The sequence below is a fragment of the Cyprinodon tularosa genome, unplaced genomic scaffold (assembly GCF_016077235.1).
Source record: "Cyprinodon tularosa strain WSP-4 unplaced genomic scaffold, ASM1607723v1 ctg82, whole genome shotgun sequence".
NCBI lineage: Eukaryota > Metazoa > Chordata > Actinopteri > Cyprinodontiformes > Cyprinodontidae > Cyprinodon > Cyprinodon tularosa.
Window position 1 is genome coordinate 1,011,346 of NW_024039585.1, and position 22,890 is coordinate 1,034,235.

A 22,890-nucleotide genomic window follows, 5' to 3' on the forward strand; every position below is an offset into this window, starting at 1 on the left:
ATAGTATAGTATAGTATAGTATAGTATAGTATATTACAGTATAGTATAGTAGAGTACAGTACAATATAGTATAGTATGGTACAGTATATTATAGTATAGTATAGAATAGTACAGTACAGTGCTGTACATTATAGTGTAGTACAGTATAGAATAATATAGTAAAGTAAGTACAGTATAGTATAGAATAGAATAGTATAGTATAGTACAGTATAGTATAGAATAGTATAGTATAGTATATTGCAGTATAGTATAGTATAGTATAGTATAGTATAGTATAGTATAGTATAGTATAGTATAGTACAGTACAGTAAAGTATATTATAGAACAGTATAGTATAGAATAGAATAGTATAGTATAGTATGATGTAATATAATACAATATTGTTGGTTGTGAGGAAATATAAAGGAACATTCAACATTTTTTAAGGTTATTATTTTTGGAAGTCCTTAAAATGTAATGTTGGTGAAGATTCTCATTCATCCAGGTCATAGTCATTCCAACAAAGTTAAAAAAAAAAAAAATCCACGGGAATTTGTTTCAAAGTTTGAAGACGTTTCACTTTCCATCCAGGAAGCTTTTTCAATACAAAATGTCAGAATTAGCGTTGATTTCGAAAAATTATGTAATTGAATAAAGGCGTTTTCTTTCATGGAAAAACAAATTATTGGTTTATAATAAAAAATAAATAATCTACAATTTATAATTTCCAAAAAGTTATTATTCATGTATGACGTTTCAATAATACATCCAAGTGTCACCTGTTATTAGGCAATATAAAAAGAAAACACTATTATACTCTGACTTCTTTTACAGACAATTTTTTTCCATGTCCAATTTAAGTTAATAGTTCTTAACTAATTTGACTGGATGATCTGGCTGAATTGTCTGCAAAGTGCCTTGAGATGACATTTGTTGTGAATTAGCGCAATATATAAATAAATAGAAAATGAACGCAAGTCAAATTAACTTATGTAACTATAATAAACACAAGTTGGAAAATCTTCGTCTTGCTTAAAAAAGATATAATCAAAACAAAAAGTTTTACAAAATATGTTTTGGAACTGTTTTTTTCTTTAACTGCAGCACAAAACCTACTAATACAGTAAGGGCAATTAACTACTAGGAGCTTTGCTGTAAACAGGTAGCTCTAATTCCCAGAGGAATCCACGACTAATCAATTATAAACACCATAGAGTACACTGTACTTTAGCAGTTTAAATCACAGAAACAGTAGTAAAATAATTTCTCTTTATTGATATAAGTGTTTAAGCATTTCTCACATGAAATTTAACCTCACGTCAAGAACAACAATACTAAAGATAATAATAATCACAATAATGACCATGTTTTATGAATCGCTTTAAAAAATATTTGTTTTTTCAATTAAAAAAAAAAGAATAAAAACTCTACCAAAAATTACTTTTGAAATTAATTAAATCAGGAACCAATATGATTAGAATAGTAAAAAACTGAAAATAATATCAATAGTACAAACAGGTTATTGCAGGACTATTCATAAAATTATAACAGCTTGTTTTAGATGTGTAGAACTTGTATACAATAAAAATGTGAATAAAAATAAAGAATAAAGAGCACTCAATAACTGCAATAAAGCTAGAGTATAAAAAACGTTTTGATTTTGTAAATAACACATTAATAAACCTTGAGTGACGCGCCCTTTAGAGGGGCGTGATGTGTTTTAGCACCATGGCCAGCGACACCGTTGCTAGGTAGCCGTTTGTGTCAGCAAGTCGTGAACTGTAAAGAAACGCGGCGTTTTATAGAAACCTGGATAAGTCGAGCAGCCTTTCTCCCTCTTTAATAGTCCTCTGTTTCTTATTTTAAGCTCAATTCATTCCAAGAGAAGTAGAGTAAGTTTAGTGTCTGATTTTGCCATACTGCGAACATAAACTTCAGCAGAACCCCCCTCTGAGAAAGACCTATTGGTTTCGCCCAGGGACTCGCTCCAGCACTCACGGCAGACAACAGTGCTACAACACAGTGATTGTATATTATAACGTATAAATTAAACGTCAGTTTTTAGTAGTAATGGCGTAAAAACACCACAAACTCAGAGTGGTCTTAAAAAAAAAACACTGTTTGAAGGAGACACATTTACCGATGAGAGCTCAGTGTCCATAAATGGCAGCTGTGCAGTCGGAGAGAGAGGGACGAGGTAAAGATCTGCACTGGAATAAATAAGGTAAACGTTAACGGTTTGTTTCACGTGAGCAGTTGTTGCTAAGCTAACTGCAGAGCAGTCCGGTGTCATTTATAATTAATCATCAGGCGGTATCTTACTTAACGAAAATACACTATCTTAATTAAAATGCATCTCTTATTTGTTGTCATTCGTCGACATTAAGGGGGTTGTACGCTGGAAGCTAACAGGATGACACATTTGCTTTCCTTTTCTTCCACCTGACCTATGTGAGTAGCTAGCATCCTGATGTTAGCAAGCCAATGCTAGCAGCTCACTCATGGTAATAACAACACCCCTGCTTAAGATGTGGAAGATTTACTTCTTGCACGAAAAAAGAGCCTCAGCAGGTCAGATTAAATGAGTTTATGCTTAGGTTGCAAAATGGACAAGAAGCAATAAATCCAGAGAAAGGGGGGGATGGCCTGCAATCCTTCCAGTGATCTGGAAGATACCACATTGACTTCTTGCTGAGAAAGGCTCTGGATTTTGCAGCACTGGCACTTCGCAGGCTGGCATTACAAGCGCATTTCATAAATCTGTCTTTAACTCATCAGCTTTTTTTCTTTTCTTTTTTTTGTTGTTGCTTTTTTGCAGCAGAACAATATTCACCCAGAGATTGACTAATTATATGAAATATATGGTGTTTAGAGATTTGATTTATTCAGTCCTGCCTGTAGTATAGCTCTACATCTACAAACCACATGCTGTAGATGACCAGCTCTGACTGAGCTGATGGATTATATAAAATGTGAGCTTAGCAGAAATCATGGCTGACATCCTTCCTTATGGACTTTATTAAGCATTAAGTGTGAGATGAACAGGATATTTAAAATAGTTTTGCTCTTTTAGGCTTGTATTGGAATACGAATGTTTGCTTTACATCTCAGGATATTAACAGTAATGCTGCTAATACTGTATAGGGATGGTCTTAGATCACTCTGATATCATTATAGATTGTGATGTACACTAACCTGACAACAGCCAGATGCATGTCTCACTCCGCCTAGCTCCGCTGGGCGGAGCGAGACATGCATCTGGCCGTTGTCAGGTTAGATCTACACACCATATCTGTTCAATTTTAATGCATCTCTGTTTGAGCGTTATCCACGTCACTTTGAGGTTTTACTTTTGAAATAATTTGAAACAGTAATATCAGCAATAGGCTTTCTATGATCAGTTTGATTGAAATATAATTGTTGACTACTAACATGATAATATTAATTATGCAATGGTAATTGTAAATGGCCTATATCTGTATAGCGTTTTATCAAGTTCAAGGACCACAAAGTGTTTACTACATTCAGTCAGTCATCGCTGAATGCTTTTTCACTTAATCATTAAAATATATTGTCTGTCCTCTATGTTTTTTTTTTTTTTTTCTAATTTGATATCCAGCACCTCTGATATTTGAGACAATGATTTTCAGAATCAAGCTTTATTACAAGTTAATACAAGTTTTATAGCATATATTAATAGTGCACAATATTCCCTTCCTGTTCTCTGTAGAAAAAAATTATTTTAGTCACTTTTTAAAACCTTTTTGGCCTTTTTTAAGCAGCAGATTTGCCAGTAATTTCCAGCCGTATCCCTCTAACCAATAGCAGTAAACATAGATGCATGCAAACTCTTCATGTTGTGATATTGCTGTTTTATATATTTCCAAATGGAATTGTGGCTAATATAAATGCTTACTGGATAAAAATAAGTTTAACTTGAAAATATTTTGAAGCTCTGAAAGTTTAAAGGATTATTTTAGGAAAAAAAAAAACAGTGTGTGGTGTAACTGTGTATTTCAGTACCCCGTGGGATGATAGCTCCTACACTTGTTTCTCTCCTTAGCTAGAAAGAGAGACAAAGGCAGAGTTGGTTACCAATTTTTTGGTTCATTAGAAATTCTAAGTAACACTTTCTACTATTAACATTTGTTTTTGTCTATGTTTTTGTTCATTTACGAACACGTCTATTTATTTACATATCTTAAAAGCTTTAATCACTTTACATGACAGTTGATGTATCCGATATGCAGCTAATCAGGTTTATGTTGCCTCTGTGACAAAACTGGTATTGCTGTATCCTTCTTTCTTATAGTTAGTTAAGATTTAGTGATGCAATTACAGCATGTTTGTCCCTTTCCTATCATTATTTTCTCTTAAGAGCTTACACAAGCCCTGAATGTATCCGTAATGCTCTGATGGTGAGATATATTTTATATATTCTGCACATTCAGCTTAAAACAAGGACGTGCAATGTTTTCCTTGGCCTTCTGATTGTGGGTCTGGTGACTGCTTAACACAGCAAGGAGATGAAACTGGGGCCGCAGGGAGAAAACTTTTCTGTTATAACGAGTCTAATAGGTGTTAAACAAGCTATCACTCAGAAATATCGCCTCCTAAGTTTTTTACTTAGATAGAATTCATACACAACTGTTTAAGATTTATTGTGGATTTGCTCATGTTATAAACATGAAGTTTTACCAGACATGCTATTGGTTATTGCTTCACATTCAGTAATATTTTATTTAGTTTGAGTGAATGTTTTTAATTTGAATTTCAGGTAAAATCTGAGAATAAAACAATAGGTAGTACTCATGGTGGTAAATAATTATCTGAAAATTGTATTGTAGTTGCCATGCACACAGATCAACATTTGTTTGTCTTGTAAAGCCCCCCAAAAGAAAAAGAAAAAAAGAAAAAAACAGAAAGAGATGCACACGAGTAGCACAAAGAGCTGACTATTCACAAATAAGCCTTTCTGTGTAGGGTGGCAGGAGGACACAGCAGGAGTTAAGCATTAACAGCAGATCTGCAGCTGAACCTTTCTATGATGGTCCTTTGGCTCCCTCTGTTGGTCAAAAAGGAGTAAATAAAGTTGTAGCTGTGGTTTGGACTTTCCATGTCCCATTAGTCACAAGTACCTAAAAGCCATGCAAAGGGGGCAACAAACAAAAGTTATAACAGACATCCTGATGTGTATTGGGATGTGGTAGAAGACTTAAGTAAGATTTATTATTGGAAACTGTCAGATGTGTCAAAAATATTAATGTTCATTACTCAAGTGGAAGTAGAAATCCTACTGTTTAAAAACAGTTTTGTAGAAGTTAGAGTATCAACTTAAGCTTTTTACTCAAGTAAAAGTATAAAAGTACAATTTTTAAAACTACTTAAAGTATAAAGGTAATATTTATAGGTAATATTATTCTGGAGGATAATTCTTAGACTTAATTTTCTTACTTTTATAATTAATGGCAACAGTATCAAATTTAACTTTGCATCATCTTGAAAAGCTATTTTGGTATGTGGTAAACAATAAGTTGGTGCAGCACCAGAAAGAAAACACTTGTCTGGATAAAACCAATTATTTTGATTTTCTTTTTTAAAATACAAACAGGCCATAAAGAAAATGAGCTCAAATGAAACAAAACTAATGAGCCTATTTTTAAAAATGTAAGGAATAGAAAGTAGATATAATTGAAAAACATTTAGGGAATAGATATAAAGAGTTGTATAAAAATAGTTACTCCAGTTAAGTACAGACCGCCAAAATTTCTGCTTAAGTAAAGTAATGAAGTATTTGTACTTTGTTACTTGACACCTCTGGAAACTGGTTTATACCTGCTTTCATTTTTTTTCATTTTTTGCTTTGGAAATTCAAATTTAATTAACTGAAGAATAAACTGTAGAAGAGATAAATGAATGTTCCTTCCTTCCTTCCTTCCTTCCTTCCTTCCTTCCTTCCTTCCTTCCTTCCTTCCTTCCTTCCTTCCTTCCTTCCTTCCTTCCTTCCTTCCTTCCTTCCTTCCTTCCTTCCTTCCTTCCTTCCTTCCTTCCTTCCTTTGTTCTTTCGTTCGTTCGTTCGTTCCTTCCTTCCTTCCTTCCTTCCTTCGCAATCAATCCCTGATCAATATATTCTGTTAAATGGCAGGAAAAAGTCTATGTGCATAAGAAAAGGTTGCCAATCCATCATAAGGCAACACCTAGACATACAACCTTGTGAGCACAAAGGCAAATTAGAGAGGTAAAGATGCTTTCAGCCAAGAAGGCATGTTTTCAAACTATGGGAGGAAGCCAGAGTTCCTGGAGAGAACCCACATATGAATAGAGAGAACCCACAAGGAGAATATATAATCATTGCAGACAGAAGCTAGATCAGGTACTAAACCCAGGGCCGCCATGCTGCAAGGTAACAGTGCAACAAACTGTACCATTGTGCAGCTTATAGTTAAAGTTCAATTTAGTTTATTTATTTTAAGCTAATTCAACATAAATGTCAACTCGAGGCACTAAACAGACTCAATTCAAATTCAATTATGTAGAAATATGTAATCAGATTTGTCCATTGCAATCCAATCATTTAGATACATTTTAAATAAATCACACATCATAATTTGATATAATTCACCAAGGTGAAGATGACAATAGAACACAGTAAGGCCTGATTTTTATTGTCTAAATTAGCTACCAAAGGAGATCCATGATTATCTCAGTGACTACTTCAAGAAAATTGGAAAAATAAATCAGGCTGCTGCAGACTTAAACATATTGATTTTTATTCAAAGGGAACAAAAGCAATTGTGTGTCCATTTTATCATTAAAATACTTAAACATTGTAGTAATTTCAATCAAGATATGACTTATTATTTTAACATGATGTGTTTGACTCCCTCATTTCAGATTCCAAATCTCTAAAGCATTTCACCCTGTATGGAGGATCAAAGTTATCCCTTGTGATCTTTATTCAATATCACCAGTTGTGAAAAATGAATCTGTAATATAGTGAGTTGAAAATTGTTTTTTTTTGCTCACATGACTCTTATAGGGGACAGAGGGTGTTACAGAGACAGTGTTCCCTGCATCCTGCACAGTGAGCTTATACATTACACCATTGGGAGGGGGGTGTGGGTGGGGGGATAGATTGTCAGCAGGGCAGCCAGCCTCACTTTATCACTCTGACTCTTTGTTGTTGCTCCCCCTCCTCTCTGCGCTGATCTCATTCTAGTTGGGATCAATGTTCTGTGCTTACCACAGGCAGACCAAGAGGCTGACAGTGAGGACTACTGAATGATCAAGCAATACAATTAGATTGTCTTCTCATTCTAATTTGTCTAGAGACTGTTGATAGAATCAATGCAGTTGCTTTGTAAGCTGTCTTGTGAGCACATCTTTTTAAGCTCAGCGATCCTCCAGCAAAGGAAACAGGATGTGTGGAACGTAAACATTGTTTGGTGGGAAACAGGTGAACTGCCACCACTAGAGGCTACTGTTGATCTCTTTATGAAATACAAAGAGGCCATCGTATTACATTGCAATACAGTTGGTTTACAAATGAATCCCTTTTTAATGTTTCCACATAAGTGTTCAGCTTTTGCTTCCCTATTTTAAAGTCAAAACATCTTATTTATGTTGTTTTTTAAATTGTTTTACTCTTTGCTATTTGAGCTTCACTGTGGCAACATTTGTTGATTTGGAAACATATGTTAGTAGTTATGCTGCAGCGATAAATGGAAAGTTATTAACGTGTGTTTTTCTTCTGTCAGCACATGGCTTATGGAATAAAAACAAAATGCTCCTTTGGGAGGATTGCCAGTGCTTTGTATCCATATGAGGTAAACAGAGATAATGGCTTTAAAATTAGATTCTATAAAATGGACATAACTGCTGTATGTATGAATATTCAAACCATGTTTTATTTAGATTTTTTTCCTATTTAAATCACATAAAAAAAAAAAAACTCAACATGTCCCTTAATTAATGTTTCTAGCTTGAAAAAACCCCCAATATAGCTACTTCATCTCCTTGTTGAGTTTTAATGGTTTACTGGAATTGTAGTGTTGTAAACTATAGTCCGCATAGAAGCATATATGATAACAATACATTTTATTAGTAAACAACTTATACCTCTTTAATCATTTTACATTTTGTCTTGTTTCAACCACAGAGGTCTGCAATGGTCAGCAATTCATGTGGGGGAAGTTTTTTTACAGGACAAATATTAATCATGTTCTCTATTTAGTTGAAGAAGTGGCTAGAGGAAAGCTGTAAGCGATCGTGCTTCATACAAGCCATATAGCACAGAAAATAGGTAACACAATGTGCCCTGGATAGGAAAAATAATATTTTAAGCCTTTACGCTAAGGACTGTATGCGGCAACTGCTGAGAACACCATACCAACCTCATAACACGATGGTGGCAGAATCATTCTGTGTGGACGCTTCTGTTTAGCAAAGAAAGGAAAGCTAATTAGAACTGTTGGGACGATTCGGTTGAATACATAAAGGTAAGTTAGTTGCAGTTTTGGGAGAGTTTAAGGAAACATCCTTATATCCAGTGCAGCAGATCCAGAATTCAGAGGCATTCAATTTTGGTCACAATACATTTAACAACAATAAGACACAACATTTCTCCTTTAGGTGGCGGTAATACAAATTAAAGTGGGTATGCTGCTGCACAGAAGGGACTAGAGCTACAGCTGGCACCTAGATCTATGCATTATAGTAGAAGTAAGAACTTTTTCATGCAAATGTTACAGTAAATTCCTGCAGGTCTGGATTGTGGAGAAGCAGGCTTTCAAGGTCAAACTGAAACCTTGGAGTAAAACATGGACATGCTTGTGCTTATCACAAAGAGAAATCACGAATCGATTGAAAATAATCACAGTTTTGTTTTTTGACCAAACCGTTCAGCACTAACTTGAACTTTAAAACAAATTCCAGTTGTGAATCTGTGGCAAGGCTTAAGAAAATGCTCCTCTCTGAGACTATCCATCCAACATGACTGAGCTTGAGTTATTTCACAATGAAGACTTTTTTCGGCCTTCTGTTCAAAAACACCAACTTTACCAACAAAGGCTGTGGGTGGTTACGTGGTTGCGACTTGATTTATTTATTATAAAGGCAGAGACAAAATAATTACTAGAAATGTCTTGCAACTTAGTCGAAACGAAAACTAATGTCAATTTAATGTTTAAAGCTCCCCAAAAAATTATTAAAAAATCATTTACAAAACTTCCTGCCCACACTAGACATTTACCAAACAATCAACCTCCACCCAAATATATAAAATTCCAAATATAAAAAATTTATTACAAATTTTGGTTCTAAATTGACTTAAATACATCAGAAAACTAAATTGGTGGAAATTACAAACTACAAAAATTGAGCATAAATGGCCACAATAAAAACTGGATAATACATTTTTTTTCTTCTAATCTTTCCATTTATCCATAAAGCTTGTTTTTATTTGCCGTTAATGTTTACTGAATAAATATGCATATCACAGTTTCTGAAATTTAAAAAATAAAAACCTTGAAAGTTTGAAACCTTTACAATGTTGCACTGATTTGTGTTTGTTACATGAATGCTCAATAAATGACTGTATATGAATGCTTTAGCAGAACAAAACACACCATAACGTCAGAATGTTTGTATTTTTTTCCTACATGGGAAAATTAAATATGCCTCTTTAGACTAAAAACCAACTTTACATTTACTTTGTTTATAGTCTTTTTTTTTAATAAAAAAAATGAATCATCTAGCAGCTCACAAGGACAAAAACATTTGACATCTGACATTTTCGATTTTCTCACAGTTTCTGCAGATGGAACAAGAAAATAGAGGCATAAAAGCAGCTTTTGTTATGTGTTGTTAAAAGCAGGGATGAATATCTGAGAAATTTACAGAGCAAGTGTTTGGAGTGCTCTTAAAGGAAAGCACACAATCCCTGCATAAATGTACCAATATCTCTATAATTTGGCACCAAAACAAGGAACCGTGGTTACACGGACACAAAGTGGCAACATTAGCTTATTCCATCCTGAAAAGGTTTTTAGATACGCTCGCTGACCGGAGAAATCGTCTGCTGACCGATGACAGTATCCTTGAGGTAACATCTTAATAAGCCACTGTGAAGATACCATCTGTTTGAGCCCACTGACCTTGTGGCCTTGCTAGAGAACTCAGCAGGAACTGAAACAATGTGATGCTGGAAACAGTTTGCTTTAGTAAAAACACAAAAAACAGTGTTTGCAGTATTTTATGTGGAATAAAGGAGCTCTGCGTAGTTTTTGTCTTTGATTGGTCGGATCAGTTTAAACTTTGCATCTATAAACTCTTTTCTTTCTTTCTTCTTTGTAGGCTAACCCACCCCCCTCCCCCCTTATCCTCCCCTTCCCTCCCTTTCTACCCTGGAAGCAATAAGAATATCTTGTTGGTGCAGACCCCCCCCTTCATGAATCCTCCCCTTTGCACCCTTTCCCACCACTGCTACCTGAGCTGAAGCAGGTTAAGGAGAAGCTCAGATGATCCATCGGGCTGTTATGAACCACATTGTCCAAGCAGCCAGGGACAGGGAAGAGTAACTAGTGCGTGTGAGAGAAATCGCTTCGAGGTGGGGGGTGCTGTGAGCACCTTGTGAGGTCCGCCCACCAAGCCTGGCAGAAAGCTTGGCTCACCCCTTCTCTCCTCCAGCCCCTGAGATGCCCTCCCCTCCTAATGATGGAGGTAAGTAAGAGAGGCTCATTCCTCTTAGAACTGACAGGGTCACTGTATTAGTTGCTTATGCTGGATTTGTGCATACACTGAGACATAACTTAACTATACTTCCATACACCCACACTAAAACACACACACATAACAGTGGAACATAATAATTTAAGGATTATGATGTATGGAACTACACCACACAAGATGAATAATCCACTTACATTCTTCCTCCATAAACAAAGCTCTGTAAATCCCCTGCAGGAACAAGAAAAATATGTTAGCGTTGCGTTCCGCTCCCTGTTTTGGAGCACAGGCTGTGCTTGTATCTAGTTATGCTGTGTGTTATCTCCTCCAGAGGATCAAGGAGCGTCCCCCATGAACGGTGGCCCATCTGTGGGCTCCTACAAGAGCAGAGGGAAGAGGAAGGCACACTCCAAAAAGAAGAAGGGCACGATAACTGCCAACATCGCCGGCACCAAATATGAAATAGGTATTCCTATGTCTTTAATGACTGAAACACTATGGATTGTTGTTGTTTTTGTGAAAGACAAAACCACATTGACAATGCAGGGGCTTTAGATAAGTAACTACCTTAGATAAATATTAAGTTATTACCATGTTCATTAAGGTATGTGGTGAAATCAACATCTGGCAGAGGGAAGCATTAAGCCCTTTAAAACGTATTCAGACCTGGGACCTGCAGACCTCTCGCAGGATTAATAGTGACTGTGGAAACCTCACGCTGGACCTCTAGCTCCTTGGATTCTGTGCCTCTCAGCTCCTCTACCTTTCACTTTGGCCTTTGGAGCTCTGAATGACATTGAATTTGGTTAGGAGGGGTTTGGCACAAGGAACACAACAATTACAGGTCATCCCCTGCACATGCCTGTCACTAGTGGCTCTTGATGCACTATTCTAGCTGTATTTCAATACTAATAACTCTCATTCCAACTCTAGGTGGGGTTCACAATCCTATCAAAGATGTTTTCACATAAATATTTTTTCATACTTTTTCCTTCCACTCAACTTTTCATCAATATTCATTGTAAATTGTAAATGGCATGTACTTATATAGCGCCTTTATTCAAAACAGGAGACTTGATCAAAGCGCATTACATTACATTCATACACCCATTGATACACACACTGATGGTGGCAAGCTACATTTTAGCCACAGCTGCCCTGGGGCTCACTGACAGAAGTGGAGCTGCCGTACACTGGCTTCACCAGGCCCTCTGACCACCATCAGTAGACAATGCAGGTGAAGTGTCTTGCCCAAGGACACAACGACACTGAAAGTCAGAGTCGGGGCTTGAACCGTCAACCCTTCGATTTCAGGGCAAACTCCTACAACCAACGCCACTGTCGCTGCTTCATGGTTAAAGCTCCTACCAGAGCTTCAGTTTTTGAGATTTTATTTAATATTTGATGTTTTAGAGAAATACCTAACATGAAAATATTACATAAAAATACAACATGAAATAATATTGACATTAAAAATATTGTTAAAATCAGAATACATACGATATCTGCAATTTTCAAAAATGAAAGTCATATAACTCTTCCTTGATATACTACAATAAAAAAGGTAATTTCTGAACAAGATATTCTCTTGTTCATAGATTATTGGCACTAATATATTTTCATTGACATGCAAATTAAAATGTTTAAGTATTAACAGCAGAATAGGAACCATCCAAATGATTTCCATGATGTATTTTCAATAGATTGCTTTAAATCATGAACCTAAGGTAAAAACAGGTGAAAACTACTGCAAATGTATTTCTTTAACAGTTTTATTGGGTCACAATGTTGAACTAAATTTGTATTCAGCTCGTCAGTTTCTTTGTTTTTTTTACATAAAAAAAAATACCAGGAGTTAGGGATTTAAACACCTGTTTCTTCCTGTTGCGTAGTAGGTTCTGTGAAAAGACCAAACACCTAAATCTAATATAAAATATAACTATAAAATCTGCAGAGGCAGATTTTTGTTTTTTAAGAGTTGGCTTTTTCTTTTTTGTCTCAAATCGCTCATAAACATTCGCAGGTGAGCCAAACAGCTCACACACAGACTATTTAGACGTATATACTTTACCTAAATCTACTGCGTGGTAATTTAGCTTGCTGGTGAGTTGCTGGTTCTTTTTTCCTGTTGAGGTTACTTAAAAGAGCCGTGTAAGCACTCCTCTAAGGTTCAATATATTGCATGGCAGCAGAGTTCTCAGGGGTGAAGTACAGCCTCTGAAAGTAAGGAGTCAGCAGCAGCGTGTAGAAGACGGAGGCAGTTGGGATCCTGTCGGTAGACGGGACTCCAGCTGTGAGTCAGTCATCTAGCTGTGGCGAGAGCCTCACAGTGGCCATTCTGAGGGTAGTTCATGCCTATTTTGAGGGAGGATTAACTCCACAGGCCAGATGGATGGCTTGTTTTTGCATTGTTCTTGCATCTGTTTTTGAGAGACGATAATATCTCAGGTAAAGTTTAATGGTGGGAGAAAATGGGGTTGGGAGTGTGCGTCGGGCCCACTAAGTAGGTGTCTGTAAGCTGAAGCGTTTCAAATGCCTGTTTCGTAAGAAGCGCAAGACAGGATCTATTACAGCCCTGCTGTACTCCAGGATCTTCCTGCTAATTGTAAGCATATGTCTGCTTTGATGTAAATCTCCCTGTTCCAGTTAGCATTACACAGTTAGTCTCTGCTGACATTAACAGATGGATGAGGTCACATTGGAAATATCTATTTCCCCATTCAAGTGCCATCACGCAACATTAGGCAAGCCTTCTCCAGGTTTGTAGAAGCTTTCAAGAAATTAATTAATACGTTGTTTTGTTAGGGCATATGAATTTTTCATTAACTGCTGAATAATGAATCCTTGTAGGATTAATGTCCAAGTGGGTTGCCACCTATCTCTCATACTATATGGTTTCCGGTGGGATTTGAATGCATTACAGTCAATTAATTTATCTTTTTCAAGAGAAGCATTACGCTTTGCTGCCGCGCTGCCGTTCCATGAATAGTAAATATGGCTGCAAGTTTTTTTTTTTTTATCTATAACTTCCCCAGATTCATCTCTTTATGTATACACAGCAACATTTGGGTCTCGTAAAATGTTTGAGTGAAATATTGATCTGTGACGCTTGGTTAGGCTCAGGATTTAAGAGTCCAGGTGATATCATCTTCTTATTTTGCAGCTAGAACTTTAAGCTTCCTCGCTCTGCAGGACGTGCCCGGTCGAGTGTTAAGTGGCAGGCCTTTTTCCAAATTTACACAGGCTTTCAAAAGTTTTCAAAAATCTTTAAACTTTGTCCCATTTTGTCAATTAAAATACCTAAACCTCAATGTATTTCCTTTGGATTGAACATGGTAGAGCAATAGAAAGTAGTGAAAAGCAGTGAAAGGAAACAAAAACAATGTGAGACCTATAAAGTCTGGCTTGCATTTTAAATCCCCTCCAAATTACATCTGTCCACAAAAAAATCTTATATTTCGTAAAGATATTAGAGCCAACCTGAGTTTGGGATTTCTATATCTGTTGAAAAATGTTATGCACTTCTTTGCATTGGACTACCAGTTCCTGGTTGTTAACCTGTTAAGATGATAAAAAGTTCAAGAGATGTGATACTTTTGCACATTTTTACAAGTCCTTCAATATGTGTATTTATGAGATTCTGCAGCTCATTGAGGTATTTCCCTTTTGCAAGAGAAATGAATGTGTTTTTAATGTTTTACAGTACGCATAGCCATCAGGGAGATGGGCTTCATCAATGCACGGGATGATGATGAGACTGCTAACCTCATCTGGAATGACTCAGCAGTGCAGCATGAGAAGATTGCTGAGCTCAGGAACTATCAGGTAGACATAACTTGATCAGTTTGTATTGGTTCAAAACAACCGGTGAGCTCAGAGAATCTGTCTGCTTTTAATATAGTCAAGATGACGCCCAATGCATCTGTGAATAAGAAAATGTTTGAACATTTGGCTCCATTTTAGTAAGATGCAAAGAATTTATATAATGATTGAAAGCTGGAAATAAACCATTTAATTGAATAACTTTCAACCCTGCAGATTCTTACTTGCAAACTAAATATGAAGTATGAAAAATAATTGCTAATTCCAAGCCTCCTTCATCTTTGAGGTGGTTTAGTTAGAAGCCTTATTTGGGTTCCTGTCTGCTTTGGGAACATGTCTCTTCATCTTGTGACAATTTGAATTTGAATTCTTAAGATTTCTTAACACTTCCTTGGACAGCAGTTAAGTGTTGGTATGTTACTGCTTCTGAGCAAAAGACATGCCAGTGTTATAAAGGGAATATATACCAGTAAGTTGTTGTTTGGAATAAATAAATGAAACCGCAGCAAATCCTAAAATTCAATATAAAATGTTGCTTTTAATTATAATTTCTGCAACACTTTATTTCTCAGTTTTTGCTCCCCTGCTGCAAACCTTATGCATTCACTCAACGTACCTCAGCATGCTCCACATGAGCAGAGATAAATACTCTTGTGTCTGCTTGCTGCCTCTACCTTCTTCAAATCCCACCAACGCTCACTATAGGTATCCTCGTTCTGCCACATCCTCTTGCCAAAGCCGCTGTTCCAAGTTTATGAAAATGAAACAAAACGTCACTAGTTCTGGTCTTTATCAGGCACACTTACCACAACAAATAACCCATCTGGTTGGTTAGACCAGATGTCGTCGAGATCACTCCTCGTTCTTGTTAGAAAAACTGAATGTGGATAATGTTAGTTTTATATATACTAGCATTTTTATGTGTTTATTGGAAGCGTATGAGCAACATTCAGTTTTACAAACAGACCTAATTTGCCTTTGGGTTTGATTAAGTTTGATTCAGAATGTAGAGCGGGCAGCTCAGTAACTTAGTTATACATTTTTTTTTAGAAATCCTGGATCTTCACCTTGGTAAGTTGGCAAGAAAGACAAAGTTCTACTGGAGGACCGAACCAGGAATCTCCCATACAAGAAAACGGGGTCTTTATCTGACCACATGCAGTAGTGAGACTCAAAGTAGTTTAAATTACATATATTTCTTTCCGATTTCTTAGGTCTGGGGTTGTGATTCCGGCTATAGGAACACAAGTACACAGAGTAGCCCATTCCTCCAAACAAAAGACCTTAAAGGTATAGTGGAGGATTTTCATTAATTTTTTAAAAGGCCCGCCCTCTCCACTTTAAAAAAAATATGCACATGCAAAACCCTGTACCTGCTCCCGAGATGGAACGCCTATTAAATGCGTGCGAGAGCATGCATGAGCCCATTTCTCCTCGTGCATGCTCTGTTTAAAAGTTGCTGTTTGCATGGCTCATACTAGCTTACTTTCCAAAAGATTTGCATTTTTTTCCACTAAATCAGACTCACCACCATTAAGTGAAAATGGGCACGAGCATGTAGGACGGCCTTACGCAAACATATCACCAGAATGATTGACAATTAGGAGGACTACTTAATTTCATGATCCACCCGGAAAAAGAACATCCTCCATTATACTCCATTATATTCTTTAAAGGTCCTTTATCGTGCTTTTTATAATAATAATTAATTCCTTTAGAACTATCTGTGCATTATTTTGCAAGGAAATATAGCTGTTTTTTTCCAGCCCTAAAAAGAACTACCTGTCGTCAAAGCGCAGCTTCCCTTCTCCATCTTTGTACTACCCAGATCATGGCGTTACCATATCACACCACTTCTGAAGGCTGAACAAAGTCAGAGACCTCAGTCGATCCAAAAAACAGATTTTCACAATTTAGACAACATCAAAAAAAGGAAAGTTGCAGCCTTGTGCTGATTAGCTGCTAAAGGATCCATTTTTTTTTTAGCAGAATCTTCTCACTATGCCTCACAATACCACTCCCTGATCGGAAAAGGTGGCCATTTGTTTACAGTCCAGGCACACCCCGGTTAAGGCAGTTGCTTCCTTGAGTAGGCATTTTTATGTAGATACTCGTTTTCACAGGACAGAGAGAACAGAACTTATAAGGATTACTCAGACAAGCCTAAATCAAGCGAAATACCACTTTGTGCCTCACTCAAGGGATAGCATTATAACATAGTTAAAAGCTACAGAAAGTTGATTTTGCATGATATAGGCTCTTTAACAGCATTTTACCAACGACCGGACTTGGCCTTAAGGCTGCACCTTGGTCACCCCCTCCTTTAGATAGTTGTTTATGACCGTTTATTACTGATCAGTCTGCAGTTTTGTTGCAGAAGTTATTTCACGTAAAATATGTTTGAAAACTGACTTAGGTAAGCATACATAGCAAGAGTAACTTAATCATGCAAATATAATATAGCATGGAAAAATTTTTTTGGAGCTATTCGAGTGTTTTATTGATTTTAAACAGCATTACCTTCCCATCAGTTTCTCTGGCTGCTTATGTTTACATTTCATTTTGCAGCCCATGTTCAAGTGGATCAAATGTGTCAGCAGGCGTTGGACCTGTCACTTTAATCTAACATAAACATTATTGTATATAAAACCACTCCCAGTGCAAGTAATAATTTCCTGAAACGCCATAAATTGATGTGATGCTTTATTTTATTCATGGGCAAAACTGTACATCAACAATAGAGTAAGTCTGACAAAATGGTAAAGTACTATATTGTTTTTGGTTCCGCTTACAGTGCCTTCCAAGCATATTAAAACCTTCTGAACATTTAACATTTTGTCACTTAAAAAAAACAAATCTTCAATGTAATTTGTTATAAACTAAAAACATAGCTGTAAAATGGAAGGAATGGATATACAGCTGCATGTTCTTTGGGGTATATCTTTACGTCAGAGAGTCCATTGTTCTTTGCAGTATAGCTCAGGCTCAATAACCTGGCATGAGCCAGATGGATACATGTAATTAAATTTAAATTCTTCATTGCCTCCATCTGCAAAGGTTTCGGGTGGAAAGCGTGTTCGTAAAATCGAGGGACATTAAATACAATTCTTGGAGATGATTGGGTAACACCAAGTGGAACCCGCCTCTCATGTCGACATTTTAGCCAATCACAGCAGCAGTAGCACCTGTCACGTATTCACATGTTTCTTTATTAATTAACAACTACTGGAGTTAATTGATAAATCAAACATCTCTCTCAACCACAAAGACACAAATTACATAATTTTCCCTGTTTTTTCAATAAAGAAATAGAGGGTATTCCAGCGAAAACAGACAGAGTAACAGAGTCTACAGATACATTTTGCTTCAGCTTGCTGCTACTGTTTGACGTCTTCATTCACGTTCATTGGTTCAAAACATATCTGTGTTCCAGGCTAATGCGTCTACTGACTTCTGGAATTTTTGAATTCTCAAATCTTACAACAATTCGTCTTGCTTGCAAGGTAACAATCTCAATTCGAATGCACAGAAGTGCCCGTAGACAGAAAATTTCAAGTCTTGCCAAAGTTTTTAAAATAGAGGTAGGCCTTGATTTTTGGCCATTAATTGGTAGCCCTTGTACTCTAACTAGTGTTGGTATCCTCCTGGAAAGTAAACCTCCTCCCCAGTCTCAACTCAAGTCTTTTGCAGCCCTTTAACAGAATTATTGTGAATTCCCTTAGATTTAGAAATAACTTCCCTGGACATATTTAGAAAGTTAGTTATGATTATATGCTGCAAATTGCAATTCAGAGTTCTAATAGTTTTCTTTAAGCAATGACTTTCTTCTTGTCATTCTTCCTGAAAGATTTGTCTAATCTGTCATGGAGAAATGTGAATTTCTGCTCCTGAAGAGTTACCATTAAGCTTTTTGGTTTACGGTACCTTTCAAACTTCTTTCAAGCCTCTTAGTCCTTCACAAAACAACTGTATTCATATCTCAGAACAGCTGTATTTACACTTAAAGTACATTTTCCATAATTTGTACTGAAGAGTAATTGGTTGCCCTGGATTTCATTTATACGTTTTGAATTAAAACGGGAAAATAAAATATGTATGGCAAAACTTATCTAATTATTTTGTGTAAAAGAATTGAAACCAAATAATTTAAGATTGCAGTAATTCTGAGCGTCATGCTTTGTGCAGATAAACTAAATTTCTGCAAACCTATGTTTCAAGGCGTATGAACATTTAAAAGGATTAAAAGGCTCCATACTGTATGTTATAACTTGTTGAATGGTTGAAAATGATTTTCTCATCATCAACATTTGTCAAGAGGTAGATGATGAAAATCAGCAGAGAATAGAGATAACACAACGAATGCAACCAAACACATATTTATCATTAACAGTAATAGGAAAGTGTGATATTCAGTACAATAATCATGAATAAATGAGGAAAAAACAGGAGTGGGAATTCCCAGCTGCTCTTCCTAAGGCACAGTGTGGTAAGAGACAAAGATAACCGCTATGAAAAAATCATGGACATAGTAAAAAACTTCAACAGAGGCTATCCAGAGATTGACAGGTAGACTGACATGCTGTGCACAACTGGGTCTGCCTCAGCAGCTTTCAGATGTCACTAGTGATGTTGTTAAGACGGGTCTTAACAACAACGGTTGCTCTGAGTTTCCTGGTTGGTCTGAGAGTGATTTTACCTCTGCTTGACCCCCCCCCCAGTCTTGCTCAATGAACTTGGCTGCCCTCCCGTAGCTGTGAGTATTAGCTATCCGTCTCCCTGAATGCTTATTTGATTAGACTGGCCACTAATGATCGATTAAATCACAAGCTAGTCAGGAAGCCTTGTTAAGATAGGGGCACTAAGAGTTCAGCGAAGAAGATGGAATATATTGAATACTGTAGCTGCTTCATATTTTGCAATGCTGCGAGTGTTACACATTGACCAGATGCTTTGCCTTTCTTTTTTGGGTTTGTTTCTTCATGGTTGCGTGGCACCCATGAGCTGAAATTTTAGAAGAAAAGTGAAACTCCCTCAACAATTGGCTTTGATTTGCACTTACATGCCATCTAGTCTTGCGGCACTGGGATAATTGTACAGTCTCTTCCGAATCTTTAATTACATCTGTCTCATTTGGATAATAATAACGCTTTTCTTATATGCTTTGTATTGTATTTTATTTCTTTTACCTCTTTATTTCCCCTTATTGTAAAATTGTCCTCTGTTTTTTTTTTCAGTGATGCACTTTGAGAGTTCACTGTCAGATTTTCAGTTTGTACGAGCCTAATTACCACCCCTGTTCAGGCTCATTTGGTCAAAGAATACAGAAAACTCTGAGGTTTTTTCTTCTTTACATCCACCCCCTTTCGGCACATTCAAAGCAATTCATTCAACTGTCACCGTAGGAGCTTGCGATGCAGAACCAATTACCTTGCCCCCTCTGAGTAGAGATTGATCGTATTTTTTCGCCCCTCTTCCCTCCCCAACCTTTAAAGTATAAAAAAAAAAACATGGTAAACTAAATAAGGGTTGAGAAAGGTCTCAGCGTCACCTTTTTGTTTTGAGTCTGTAATTGGGCATAAATGTCAGAACATTGTAAGCTCACTTCAGGTTGCTGCCTTTAATGTGCTCATTTTTATGAAGGGGTGGGGGTGGAATTGAGTGGCTTAATGGCCCTAACAACATTATTATGTCTGCCTGTCCCTCTGCAGAGAATTAACCATTTCCCTGGCATGGGCGAAATCTGCCGGAAAGACTGCCTCGCAAGAAACATGTCCAAGTGAGTTTTTTTCCTTATCCCTCTTTAATATGTGCATGTGACCGCTTTGGATCCGTTACAGGGAAGCGACGCAAGCATCCGACTGCCTGCTGGTATTTTAAGAAGTTACAGCTGGGTACTTGTAGCACTTCACATTTCAAAGCAAATGGTCAGGTCCATTTTGAAAGCACAACATTCATTTTTTAATTTGAAAAAAAAAAAAAAAATCCCAAAAGTGCCAGACTTAACTGGCAGATTATTCTAAAACGATAAGTAATTGCTTCTTGGAGAAAATTATACTTGCACACTTCCTCTTTTCTTCCTTGCAGAATGATCAAGTGCCAGCCTCAGGAGTACAGCTTCATACCCAAAACCTGGATCTTCCCCGCCGAATACACTCAGTTCCAGAACTATGTCAAAGAGTTGCGCAGGAAACGCAAGCAGAAGACCTTTATTGTCAAACCTGCCAATGGAGCCATGGGTCATGGGTATGTCAGTGGCTATAGCAAGTCTCCTTGAGTAATCTATATGCATTGACTGCAGGGCTGACCGAGAGAGCAAGGGTAAAAGTAGAGGAGGGAAAGGAAAGGGAGGGGGGAGTAAATTAGCAGCAGAGCAAATAGAGGACAAACACGACCAAAACAAAGCTATAAGGGGTTTGTGACCCTGGCATGGGTGTCTATGGAAATTGAGAACGGCTGGTAACAGATTGAGTATTAGAGCTGAGAGGGTGTGGCGAATCTCATTGTGGGGCTTCATTGTCTTCGATGGTCACCCCGGCCATAAATCAGTGGTTATCACTGCCAGTGGGGGCCACACACAAATGCTCATGGTCTCTGGCAACTACTGTAGTTCCTCCCCTCAAGGTCTCTGCATGTGATTATTGGATTCCGTTATGAGGCACCATCAGCAAAGGGCAGTCAGACTAGAAAATGGACAAAGATGGCTGCTGCAGGGGAACATGGACTCTCAATAGCACCTCTTTATCAAACGATGGGCTGAATGTAGTACCTGAATGCATATTTCATACTTTCACTCCCATGGGGTAAGAAGTAAGCTCAAGTTGTGAGGTGTGAATTTTCATTCTGGATTTTGGCATTCTGAGAGAGAAGTCTGGAAGCATTTGTCCATTATTCCCTGAATAGAAAAGCTGGTCTAACCGTCTCCTGCACCCAGCTTTGCTCAGGAGTTTAAAATAGATGGATTCACTGAGTAACTTCCTCTTTTTGTATTTTATTTGATTTACCAACAGTTAGTAAGGTGGGACTTTAGTAAAAGGAAAAGGATAGATAGGATATGTCTTAATCACTGTTACTGATTGAGGGAGTAGTCTTTGAGCACATTTATTTTTGCAAAATGGCTAAAGCCACATTTAAATTAAAAAGAGACTAAAGCCTTTCTGCAATTTCTCAATTGGATTTACCGCAATTTTCGGACTATAAGCCTCAAGTTTTTCCCCATTTTTCGACCTTGCAGCTTATATAACAATGCAGTTCATCTATGGACTTTTACAGCTAACCGCCACTAGAGTAATACCTAAATCTATGGATTTAACCATCCACCATGTTGACGTCACATTTGCTTCAACACACAAGTACAGTAGCCGCGCGCGCGGGAATGGGGAGGTCCTCCGGAAGCAGACTTCTACCGCGAGTGGTACGAGACAGTACGACAGCGAGAAAGACGGACATTGCGAGCGCAAGACAGTTGGTGTGTAAACCTAAAAACCTGCGGCTTATAGTCCGGTGTGGCTTGTATATGTACAAATCATCTAATTAAGCTTCAGCGGCTTATATTCAGGTGCGGCTTATAGTCCGAAAATTACGGTAGGTCTTTGCTTTGATTGAGTCATTTTAACAAATGAATTTACTTTGAACCTTTACATGTAGCGCTGTCAGTATGTTTAGGGTTTGTAAGGTGTGTCCATTCTTCAGTCATGACCTGCTTCCCTGCCCCTGTCTCCCCTCAGCATGATGCTGTCACCACCATGCTTCATGTTGTTGATGATGTCGTCAGGGCAGCATTAGTTTTCCTCCAGGTTAAACATTGTGCACATTGGCCAAACTGTTCAGTTTTAGTATGTCATCAAAAAAAAAGCACTTTCTTGTGCACAGTGTCTCTTTAATCGCTCTTGGCAAACTTCTTATTGCTCTGTTGTTTTAACCTATAGTTATCTTTCTAAGACACTACTTTGTGTTTGTCTATCGATAAAAACAGATTCATGGCCTTAAGTTTATGGTCGTAAAATTGATAAAATGTGAAAAAGAATGAGTGTGAATACATTTAAACGGCACTTCATATTCAATAATAAAGTGAAATTACTTGAAATTCATGCCTTTATATGTCCTGGAACTTGAACAGGTTACATCATCTTCCCACAAGCATTGCCAATAAAAACTGAACATTATAAGGCTCAGTAAGCATTTGATCTTTGCTTTAAGTGGTGGGGACTTTGATATTGATCACAAAGCTCTCTCAATTTAAAAAGAATTAGAGGAGTAGGATGAGATCTGGCTATCTGGGCTTTTCTGGGTGTTCCACTGACTGAGGAGAAATGAGAAGAATCCAAACATTCTTAGGGAAGTTAGGAAGTTTATTCGGGGAAAGGA

The 22,890-nt window shown here is 37.2% G+C and overlaps 1 protein-coding gene across 3 annotated transcripts in view; it reads left to right on the forward strand.

Moving 5' to 3' along the window:
- The first annotated feature begins 1,929 nt into the window (after positions 1–1,929).
- The window catches only part of ttll7 (tubulin tyrosine ligase-like family, member 7), a 110,648-nt gene continuing 89,687 nt past the window's right edge, over positions 1,930–22,890 (forward strand). For all 3 annotated transcript variants that reach the window (XM_038272161.1, XM_038272160.1, XM_038272162.1), the window contains exons 1-6: positions 1,930–2,203; positions 10,333–10,698; positions 11,036–11,170; positions 14,408–14,529; positions 20,235–20,302; positions 20,611–20,769. In XM_038272161.1, the coding sequence (XP_038128089.1) occupies positions 10,674–10,698; positions 11,036–11,170; positions 14,408–14,529; positions 20,235–20,302; positions 20,611–20,769 (509 nt within the window). In that variant the 5' untranslated portion in view covers positions 1,930–2,203; positions 10,333–10,673. The remainder of the gene's footprint in view (positions 2,204–10,332; positions 10,699–11,035; positions 11,171–14,407; positions 14,530–20,234; positions 20,303–20,610; positions 20,770–22,890) is intronic.